This window comes from Panulirus ornatus, chromosome 4 (genome assembly GCF_036320965.1).
Source record: "Panulirus ornatus isolate Po-2019 chromosome 4, ASM3632096v1, whole genome shotgun sequence".
In the NCBI taxonomy this organism is placed as follows: domain Eukaryota; kingdom Metazoa; phylum Arthropoda; class Malacostraca; order Decapoda; family Palinuridae; genus Panulirus; species Panulirus ornatus.
In genome coordinates this window covers 59000951-59013000 of record NC_092227.1, presented here as the reverse complement: position 1 = coordinate 59013000, position 12050 = coordinate 59000951, and the positions used below count along the sequence as shown (strand labels likewise).

The 12050-nt window shown below is 37.9% G+C and overlaps 1 protein-coding gene and 1 long non-coding RNA gene across 10 annotated transcripts in view; one reads left to right on the top strand and one right to left on the bottom strand.

Annotated features, from left to right (window-relative positions):
• LOC139766454 (uncharacterized) overlaps positions 1–11749 on the top strand; it is a 120589-nt gene extending 108840 nt beyond the window's left edge. The window contains exon 3 of the long non-coding RNA XR_011716902.1: positions 9049–11749. This is a non-coding gene — a long non-coding RNA (uncharacterized lncRNA). The remainder of the gene's footprint in view (positions 1–9048) is intronic.
• Pde11 (Phosphodiesterase 11) overlaps positions 4974–12050 on the bottom strand; it is a 1275799-nt gene continuing 1268722 nt past the window's right edge. For all 9 annotated transcript variants that reach the window (XM_071695072.1, XM_071695082.1, XM_071695086.1 and 6 more), the window contains one exon: positions 4974–6675. In XM_071695072.1, the coding sequence (XP_071551173.1) occupies positions 6484–6675 (192 nt within the window). In that variant the 3' untranslated portion in view covers positions 4974–6483. The remainder of the gene's footprint in view (positions 6676–12050) is intronic.

The window sequence follows — 12050 nt, the reverse complement described above, 5'->3', positions numbered from 1 at the left end:
AAGTTCTGTGGGGCCTGGATGTGGAAAGGGAGCTGTGGTTTCAGTGCATTATTACATGACAGCTAGAGTCTGAGTGTGAACAAATGGGGCCTTTGTTGTCGTTTCCTAGCGCTACCTCGCACACATGAGGGGAGGGGGTTGTTATTCCACGTGTGGCGGGGTGGCGATGGGAATGAATAAAGGCAGACTATGAATTATGTACATGTGTATATATGTATATGTCTGTGTGTGTATATATATATATGTATACATTGAGATGTATAGGTATGTATATTTGTGTGTGTGGACATGTATGTATATACATGTGTATGTGGGTGGGTTGGGCCATTCTTTCGTCTGTTTCCTTGCGCTACCTCGCTAACGCGGGAGACAGTGACAAAGCAAAATAAATAAATAAATAAATAAATAACTTTCATATCATCCTTATTCAAGCTAATCTTGCACTGTGATATCATATTTCTCAAAAACAAAAAATCTTGCTTTAAACTACAGTTAATTTCACCATCCTCCTTTGAACAACATTACATTGTCCTGCCATTCTAAACAGCTCCTATTCGAATGGCAGAGCATCATCTGAATACATCAGCTGAGGTAGTCTCCAATTTATCACCATTGTTAAGCAGTACACTGCTATCACATCACCTAACTCTCTTGTATGGCTCCATCTATATAAACAAGAATCATGGTGACAGTGCATAACTTTGATGAATTACCACATATATTACAAACAACTTAGTCATATCACCAATTTCTGGGCAGGGGGCCTGTACTTTTCATTGCCCTTTTATGTCTTGTTTTTCATCATTTACAAGTACATAAATTATAGATAGTACAATATATTTGAGACTGTATAAATATTTTAAAATGCACTGCTTCTGGTAATTCAATTAATTGATATAACATAAATTTCAAATTGTATGAATACAGAAGAATGCATTACTGCACACTACATGCAAATGTTATCGTTTGGTTGGCTCAGAAATGAACAGACACTTCTTTAGAGGAAATCTTCAGCTTGTGACATTGCATATTAGGTGAGCTAAGGATTTTTAAGATGAGTTTCAAATGCTAAACAAATGTTATAAGTAGTTGTTCATGCCCTAAGAAAAGACAGAAAAACTGTTAGCCTAGATAATGAAATAAATGTGTTAATGCAATTTGAGAGAGTAAAATGAGCTGTGGACATCACAAGGGCCCTGGGCCTGCCACTGGTGAATTAAGTGTGCTCCATTCAAGAGTCTAGTTATAAGATGAAGAAATGTTTACATCACAAGATGGAGAGATTGTTAACAAAGTGGAGTGAAGACAAGAGGCACCTCAACTCCCATGTAACTTCCACCCAGTAGGCCTCATTAAGGAATTTCATCACTCTTTGTATGTGTTTTTTATTTTTCACATTATCTTCCCCATTTGTGTAATTTTAGATAAGCATAATACCATTTCTTTAAGAAAAGTATGATTTCTTATTAAAATATGACTCGCTTATAATGTTAGTTTAGAAGTATTATTGGATTTGTCCTATTTGTTTCATTATATATGATATATTCCAGGAACAAAACCCAGTGAAAGGTAAGTAACTCCTGCACTCTCACACATACACTACTCCCATTAGATAATTCATAACAGCTTTCAGAAAGTCTCCTATGCATTCTTTACAGTGATGAACTTCTTAAAGAGCTTTTGATATGAGCTTTGTCATATGCCTTCTAAGAAGCCATTTATGCTACATACACTTTTTGATGTAGACTTTTTCACTACCTGTTTAGGTGCAATAATTTGATACTCTCTCCTATAGCTTTTAAATCAACCTTAGATTTCACTTAAGAGGGATCCATAATCCTTTTAACACGTTGTTACGATCTTACTATACACTTTTCTATGTATAGTAAGTAGACATTCTTCTCTTACTTGTAGTCACTTTTATTTCCATTAACTTTACAGAATGGAATAATCATTGGCTTTGTCTAGTTGTCAGGTATGATATCACTTGGTTCAAAACATGCTTTCCATACTGAGTCAACAACACTTTCACCTCCATTCTTTACCATCCCACTCACCACTCCACCTTTTATACCATCAGATTTCTGTTCCTTAGGAATACTGTTACTATTCTTACCTCCTCACTAGTGATGTCTTTCCCATATGTTTCGGTTTCTCCTTACTTCTAATTCTTCTGTACCAAATAAGTATCTCTTACACCATCTCCTATAATCAATTCTTAAAGTACTCTCTCCTCACTCCTGCAAATGTCAGCTTTTATCATTAGTATTTTACTTTTTAAGTACTCTCTCTTTCCTAGCACAAATCTTTCTCCCAAAATAGCTTGTTATTCTTATTTAAGTTTTAATAATTTTTTCTCCAAAAATTGATATTTGCTTTACTTTTATTTACATTCATCATTCTTTTAATTCTTTCTTTTGGGATTTCATATTCTACGCTTTTTGCCCTCCATTAATCATGATTTTCTTGCAGGGTCAGTTTGTAATCTCATTTTTCCTCAACCATCTTTCTTATATCTTCATCCTAGCATGTTGTACCTCTTTCCACAACCTGTGCTATACTGTGGAGCCTCATATAATGCCCTTTTAAACTGCCTATACATGGCAGTTATCCTCCCTTATACTATTTTACTTAATTCTCTCACTTTACCAATATATTTTCATTCACTTTTCAGCCAGTAGTCATATATCATCTGCAATAAAAGACTGATTGAATTTTAGTAAAATATGACTTAATCAACATATGTCCTCATAACCCTCTGCTATCTTCACATTATGCACAAATTCTTTTACCAGAAGCATGTCTTACTTTGTTTATCCTGTTTTTTCTGTGTTTGTATCATGTGTATTCATGAACACTTTTTTGGTCAGAATATGTTTTGCAACATTCATGCCTGCTGATGCACATAATCCATATCTTCCATCTCCTTATCTACCTGTCACTGCTCCTATTGTGTTCCCTCTAATTTATTTATTTCATCCAGAAAACAGTTTCTCCCCCGAGATCTACATGCTCCATTTTTCTTTCAAGATTTCTCCAAAATTCATCTTCAACCTTCTATCCTCTATCATGACATGGCACATGTACAGCCATTACAGTAATTCTAACCTATCACATTTGAATTTTACAACTTAAAATCTTGAGCTGGAAAATGTGCAGTTAACCATCTTTTCAAATACATGTACACCACCGAAATACCCGCTAATGATGGTTCAGCACCTTTAGTCTGGACAAAATTATTCGAGGGAACTTGAAATTACCGTGGCCACCAGACTAGTTTACTGGGCGGCCACAAATGGCGTTGTGTGTTGGGTGCGCTTATTTACATTCTTTACACTGCACTTGTTGGTGGTGATACCGCAATTCTGTGAGATTCTTAGCTTATTTTGCTTATATATGACCCTAGCCATGGCTTCTAAGACATATGAGAATGTCAGTCGTGGTGTCAAATGTAAACACCAGTCCATATCAATCCAAGATAAAGTAGAACTGTTGAAAAAAATGGACCGTGGTGTTTCGGTGCGTAAGCTGTCTTACATTTCCAGTATTGGTTCATTAACTGTTTATGATATAAAGAAGCAAAGTGAGAAAATATTGAAATTCTATGCAGACAGCAATTCCAAGAAGCAAGTGACGATTAGAAAAACTATGAAAGATGGTAAGAGTACTGAGCACGATCGAGTGATGATGGAATGGTTTTGACAGCGTCGGAGTGAAGGAGTGGACTTGTCAGGTAGCATGATAATGGACCAGGCTAAGTTGTTCCATAAGGAACTTTAATTACAACATGAGCATGACTACAGTGAAGGATGACTTCAAAGATTCAAGAATCGTCATGGAATTTCCATGAATAAAGTATGCGGAGAAAAGTGGTCTGCAAACCACGAGGGAGCTGCCGAGTATGTGGATGAATTTGCGTAACTCGTAGCTGACGAGCACGTCAGTCCTGAGCAGGTATATAATGAAGATGAAACTGCATTATTCTGGCAATGCTTACCTAGGAAAACACTAACAACAGAAGACGAAGAAGACCCCATAGTATTCAAACATTTATCTAAGGACAGACTTACCATCTTAGGGTGCTCAAACATTTAATATTTGTTTAATTTAAATGTCTAGCAGGTATACTTTAGACACATGGGAGATATGTAATTAGTGGGTTAGAGGTGTGTTGATGAATTATTATTACGTGGCCATAGTTGGTCCAGCAAATTTTTTAATCCGGCAGGCTTTGGAACCAAAAGTGCCGGAAAATTGGTGGTGTACCTGTAATAAATTTTTTAAAACATTGTCATGCCTCTTCACATGACTGTCTGTATCATTTTCCGAAGCTGATCTCATACATCACTTCATTATAGTAAAAAATCTCAGCTTTTCATTCTTATCTTATACGGTCCTCTTTAGTTTTCCTTTCCTTAATGTGTGTACAGCTTCCATCCTTTTATACTCAGCATTATTCCTCAAATTCTACTTTGTCATAATGATTTGCACCTCATCAAAGGCATGCTGCTTCATCTGAGGCCACTTGCACTTTTGTTAGAGTGAATTTGCTGAACCAAGGTCCCCCAGCACTAACCACACAGGATAACAAAAAAGGCAAGGATGCCCAACTCTGAGGTAGAATTGTTATTATGATATCTAAAATGATAAATCTAATTGTGTTTATTGTGTAAATGAGGCTTTAGGTCTGAAAAAGAACTATTAACAGTAATATTCCCTAAAACTATGAAAAAGAAGAAAATTTCAAGAAGTTAATCTTTCTGGCAGTTAGGGGGAAAAATGCATCAAAGAAGAAATCCAAGAACCTGAATGAAAGTGACTGATGAACATGACAATGTGAGAGAAGAATTTTTTGGACTGAGTTACATCATTAGTTAAACATCAGAACAAAACACCAATCTTGTACTTCTGAAATCAGGGTTCCAATCATAACTTCTGTAAAGTTCTTTTAATGATGAAAAGAAACTGTCTAATAAGCATTTAGTTTTTTATTTGTTTTGCATGATGTTATACCTCTCTCCTTCTCTTTACATGTCTCTTCTTTGCAAGTGAAGTTCTCTAATAAAAGATGAAATTTCTAAAATATGATGAATAATTTTCTTTATGAAGTAAGTGGGGTTCGTTTCTAGAAATTTGATATACCTATTAAATTGTTTTGATGTATGGTACCTGAAAGGAATAATTTTGACATTTCTTATCTACAGCAAATAATTCAATGTCAGCTTGATATTGATGAACAAAAATTACACAAATGACATGCACACCAACATATGAATAATTTACGTCATCTCCTGCTAAGTTTAAGAACACATAATGGAAATGAATTAAAAAATAAATAAATACACAGAAGTAACACAAAGTAAGTACAATAGAAATATACATCAATATAATCCTCATCTAGGATTCTCTGATAAGGATCTATATTATAGAAAATTCATATATTTCTTCTACTGCTTACACATATACATGAACTATGAAAATGATATTCATATTTCTATCTCTTCATTTGTAAGATTTTGAATATATAGCTCCTCAGAAATTTCAGCATTTGTGCAACCTTTTTCGAAATTATCACAGTGCATCAGTTTGCCTAAAATATGCAGTACATTGTAATAACAAATGGCAAAAACTGTCTGACCTGACAAACACAATCCTATGTATCCATGAAAATGACCATGTTTTAGCATAACCAAGTGTGATTAAATATGAAAATTTAGGACTGATTACAATATAATTTCAAACAATGCCAATGTATTCATATTCACATATTTCACAGCATACTTTCCACTTTTAAAAGTAATTTGTATTTTACAACTTTTGGAAAGTGGCAGCACCAAATATTGACTTAGTAGCTCTTTTCCACTTCACTGAATCCTTCAGAGTTTGAAGTTGTGATTCTTCCTTATTCCCTAAAAGTTTTTCACTATGGTACTGTTAAGTACAACAGTACATTCTCTTTTTAGGTGTGGAGAGTTTTTTCCACTGCATTGCAAAAACATGTTTGTTGGTTTAGTTCTTCCAACACCTCACAGAGGATGTATGCAATATTAATCTTTAGGAAATTTACAATCTGACATACTACACAGAACACAGTTTCCTGAAGGAAGTATAATGCAGATCACTTATCGATTATGTCAAATTACCACTCGTAATGAACACAACTGTTTTCACTCGCTCGGTTCACACACATTCATTTGACTAAACATTCACATGAACACAAATATTTGTTTTGGTATAATTCTCTCACCTAAAGTGAAGTTCTTAATACTAAGGTGGAGTAAAAGTACCTGTGCCATTCCTTAGTTAAACTTCACCAAAATGCTTAAACCAACATGCTGTTTATTTTCAATGACCCTTTCAAAGCTTGGGTGATACCAAGAGATAAGAGCTTGAACAATATTTCATAGATAACGATTTGAAAGGATGCTTGGGATTCCATTCCATTTTCTTTAGGTTTACAAACTTTTTCATTTTCAATGGCATTTAGTTAGATGGAGCACTGTCTACATTTGTACCTGTATCACCACTATTATTATTATTATTGTTATTGTTATTATTATTGTTGTTTGAATGTACATCCTTGTTCATGTCTTCAGCCAGTATATGCCAATTCCTCCTGTTTTCCGTAACTCCATCCAGCAAAGGCTTCAATTCAGCATTCAGCTCAGCAAAGGCCTAAAAATAAGACAGATTTTATTTATCACAAATACACGTCGTAGAAGAAAAATAAATGAATGAAAAATATAAAAATTTGTAGTTGCAGAAAGGAAGTCAGACTTCTAACAATGTCATGCTTAAGTTTAATATAATTACAAAAATGGGTAATCCCTATAACATTTAATAACTACAAGTTATGTGACCATGAAACTATTACTCATACCAGATATACCCTGAGTCATTATGAATTATAACTTATAGTCTCAAACTGAGGATATTTAAATAAAAATTAAGATAATCTTTCTGAAACAGCAGGAGAGTTGCAATGAAACCTCATTTATTTGAAAGAAAGATAACCAGTATGTCTTGGTATCTGGATAGCAACAAGACTGTCTGGATGCTTTCCCATCACTACAAAATCTGAAGAAATATTGTCATCAGCAAAAATCTAAATAGAACTTGGAAATCTAAGAAATGACTGGATATTATCTGGATAGAAAAGTTTTCTCTGCCTTAAGCAAAGTGTATATGTTTATAGTAGTCATGTGGCCTCAAGGACCAAGTGATGCTTTGCTTTTATTGGTTAAAGTAGTTAGATGTGGGCTAATGAGAAGAAGACTGGCAGATTCTATCAACCCTATCATATGCCTTCTCCAGATCCATAAATGCAGCCTACAAATACATTGCGTTTTTGTAAGAATTTCTCATACATATTCTTCAAAGCCAACACCTGATCCACTGCTCCTCCCCAATCTGATGCTCTGTACATGCCTTCACCCTCTAAATCAATACCCTCCCATACAATTTTTCAGAAATACTCAACGAACTTATGCCTCTGTAGTTTGAACACTCGCCTTGATCCCTTTACCTTTGTACAATGGCACTTCACCATGATCCAACCATACACTGAATATCCTTACCAATCAACAACAACACAGTCACCCCCTTTCTTAATAAATTCAATTGCAATACCATCCAAACCCACCAGATTTCATCTTCCACAAGGCTTTCACCACCTCTTCTCTCTTCACCAAACCACTTTCCATGACTCTCTCACTTCACACACCACCCCAACCAAAACACCCTACATCTGCCACTCTTTATCATCAAACACAGTCAACAAACCTTCAAAATACGAATCCATCTCATTTCATCACTACCTGTCATCATTTCCTCCCCTTTGCCCCCTTCACTGATGTTCTCATTTGTTCTCTTGTCTTGTGCATGTTATTTACCTTTAAATCTCCCTAAAGTTTAATGATACTCTCTCACCCAAACTCTCATTTGCCCTCTTTCTCAACCTTCTCACCGTTCTCTTGACCTCCTGCCACACTTTCTTATACATCTCCCAGTTATTTGCACTCCTTCCTTGCAGGTTTCGTCCAAATGCCTCGCTTTTCTTTTTCACAAACCACTTTACTTCTTCATTCCACTACCAATTATCCTTTCTAATCTGCCCACCTCCCACCTTTCTCATGCCACATGCATCTATTGCACATGCCATCACTGCTTCCCTAAATACAACCCATTCCTCACCCACTACCTTCGCATTATTTGTTCTCATCTTTTGCCATTCTACACCCTATCTCTTCTGTTTTGAAAATCTCTTCAAATCTCCACCTTCACCTCAACAAGATAGTGATCAGACATCCCACCAGCTGCTGCTCCCAGCACATTAACAACCAAAAGTCTCTCTTTTATACGCCTATCAATTAACACTTAATCTAATAATGCCTTTTGACCATCTCTCCTACTCAGATACGTATACTTGTGTACATCTCTTTTCTAACCAGGTATTCCCAATCACCAGTCTTTCTTCAAAATACAAATACACAAACTCTTCACCATTTCCATTCACAACACTGAATACCTCCTGTACACCAATTATACCTGCAACTGCTACATTACTTACCTTTGCATTTAAATCACCCATATAAGTCTTGTGCATCAAAACTGCTGACACTCTCACTCAGCTGCTCCCAAAATATTTGCCTCAATATCTTTTTCCTCAGGACCAGGTGCATAAGTGCCAATAATCATCCATCTCTCTCCATCCACTCTCAGTTTTACCCATATCAATCTAGAATTTACTTCCATACACTCCATCACACACTGTCACAACAACTGTTTCAGTAGTGCTACTCCTTCCTTAGCTCTTGTACTCTAACCAACCCCTAACTTCACACCCATGACTTTTCCAAACAGTTCTTCCCCTTTACCTTTGAGCTTCATTTCACTGAGAGCTAAAACATCCAGGTTTCTTTCCTCAAACATACTACCTCTCTCTCCTTTCTGATCATCTTGGCTACATCCACACATTCAAACACCTCAATCTGAGCCTTAGAGCAGGATGAGCACTCCCCGCTTAACTTCTTCTGTTTCCTCTTTCAGAAACTGAAATACAAGAAGGGGAGGGTATCCGGCCCCCTTCTCCCAGCCCTTTTAATCGCCATCTATGACAGGAAGGGAATACATGGGAAGTATTCTTTTTCCCATATCACCAGGGGACAGCGATGCTGTTTTCCTATGGAGCGGCGTTGCAACAGGAATGGATGAAGGCAAGCAAGTATGAATATGTACATGTGTATGTATGTAATGTTTGCATATGTGTATGTATATGTGCATATGTGGGTGTTTATTTATATACATATGTGTATATGAGTGGATGACCATTCTTTGTGTTTCCTGGCACTACCTCGCTGATGGGTGTATTGAAATGGTTTGGTCACATCTAGAGAATGAGCGAGGAAAGATTGACAAAGAGGATAGATGTGTCAGAGGTGGAGGGAACGAGAAGTGGGAGACCAAATTGGAGGTGGAAGGAAGAAGTGAAAAAGATTTTGAGTGATCGGGGCATGATCATACAGGAGTGTGAAAGGCGCGCAAGAAACAGAGTGAATTGGAATGATGTGGTATACCTGGGTCAACGTGCTGTCAATGGATTGAACCATGGCGTGTGAAGCATTTGGGGTAAACCATGGAAAGGAAGTAAAGTGTTTTAGATATCTGGGAGTGGATCTGGCAGCGGATGTAACCATGGAAGCGGGAATGAATCATAGGGTGGGGGAGGGGGCAAAAATTCTGGGAGCCTTGAAGAATGTTTGGAAGTCTAGAACATTATCTCGGAAAGCAAAAATGGGTATATTTGAAGGAATAGTGGTTCCAACAATGTTGTATGGTTGCGAGGTGTGGGCTATGGATAGAGTTGTGTGCAGGAGGGTGGATGTGCTGGAAATGAGATGTTCGAGGACAATATGTGGTGTGAGGTTGTTTGATTGAGTAAGTAATGTAAGGGTAAGAGAGATGTGTGGAAATAAAAAGAGTGTGGTTGAAAGAGCAGAAGAGGGTGTTTTGAAATGGTTTGGTCACATGGAGAGAATGCATGAGGAAAGATTGACCAAGAGGATATATGTGTCAGAGGTGGAGGGAACGAGAAGTGGGAGACCAAATTGGAGGTGGAAAGATGGAGTGAAAAAGATTTGAGTGATCAGGGCCTGAACTTGCAGGAGGGTGAAAGGCGTGCAAAGAATAGAGTGAATTGGAATGATGTGGTATACCGGGGTCGATGTGCTGTCAATGGATTGAACCAGGGCATGTGAAGCATCTGGGGTAAACCATGCAAAGTGTGTGGGGCCTGGATGTGGAAAGGGAGCTGTGGTTTCAGTGCATTATTGCATGACAGCTAGAGACTGAGTGTGAACGAATGGGGCCTTTGGTGTTTTTCCTAGCGCTACCTCGCACACATGAGAGGGGAGGGGGTTGTTATTCCATGTGTGGTGAGGTGGCGATGGGAACAAATAAAGGCAGACAGTGTGAATTATGTACATGTGTATATATGTATATGTCTGTGTGTGTATATATATGTGTACATTGAGATGTATAGGAATGTATATTGTGCGTGTGTGGACATGTATGTATATACATGTGTATGTGGGCGGGTTGGGCCATTCTTTCGTCTGTTTCCTTGCGTTACCTTGCTAACGCGGGAGACTGCGACAAAGCAAAATAAATAAAATAAAGTGATTGGTTCTCAGTGAATGTAGGTTTGCGGCAGGGGTGTGTGATGTCTCCATGGTTGTTTAATTTGTTTATGGATGGGGTTGTTAGGGAGGTGAATGCAAGAGTTTTGGAAGAGGGGCAAGGATGAAGTCTGTTGGGGATGAGAGAGCTTGGGAAGTGAGTCAGTTGTTGTTCGCTGATGATACAGCGCTGGTGGCTGATTCATGTGAGAAACTGCAGAAACTGGTGACTGAGTTTGGTAGTGTGTGAAAGAAGAAAGTTAAGAGTAAAAGTGAATAAGAGCAAGGTTATTAGGTACAGTAGGGTTGAGGGTCAAGTCAATTGGGAGGTGAGTTTGAATGGAGAAAAACTGGAGGAAGTGAAGTGTTTTAGATATCTGGGAGTGGATCTGGCAGCGGATGGAAACATGGAAGCAGAAGTGGATCATAGGGTGGGGGAGGGGGCGAAAATTCTGGGAGCCTTGAAGAATGTGTGGAAGTCGAGAACATTATCTCGGAAAGCAAAAATGGGTATGTTTGAAGGAATAGTGGTTCCAACAATGTTGTATGGTTGCGAGGCGTGGACTATGGATAGAGTTGTGCGAAGGAGGATGGATGTGCTGGAAATGAGATGTTTGAGGACAATGTGTGGTGTGAGGTGGTTTGATCGAGTAAGTAACGTAAGGGTAAGAGAGATGTGTGGAAATGAAAAGAGCGTGGTTGAGAGAGCAGAAGAGGGTGTTTTCAAATGGTTTGGTCACATGGAGAGAATGAGTGAGGAAAGATTGACCAAGAGGATATATGTGTCGGAGGTGGAGGGAACGAGGAGAAGAGGGAGACCAAATTGGAGGTGGAAAGATGGAGTGAAAAAGATTTTGTGTGATCGGGGCCTGAACATGCAGGAGGGTGAAAGGAGGGCAAGGAATAGAGTGAATTGGAGCGATGTGGTATACTGGGGTTGACGTGCTGTCAGTGGATTGTATCAAGGCATGTGAAGCGTCTGGGGTAAACCATGGAAAGCTGTGTGGGTATGTATATTTGCGTGTGTGGACGTATGTATATACATGTGTATGGGGGTGGGTTGGGCCATTTCTTTCGTCTGTTTCCTTGCGCTACCTCGCAAACGCAGGAGACAGCGACAGAAAAAAAAAAAATATATATATATATTTATATTTATTTTATGTACAGAGCATCAGATTGGGGAAGAGCAGTGTGGTTTCAGAAGTGGTAGAGGATGTGTGGATCAGGTGTTTGCTTTGAAAAATGTATGTGAGAAATACTTAGAAAAGCAAATGGATTTGTATGTAGCATTTATGGATCTGGAGAAGGCATATGATAGAGTTGATAGAGATGCTCTGTGGAAGGTATTAAGAATATATGATGTGGGAGGCAAGT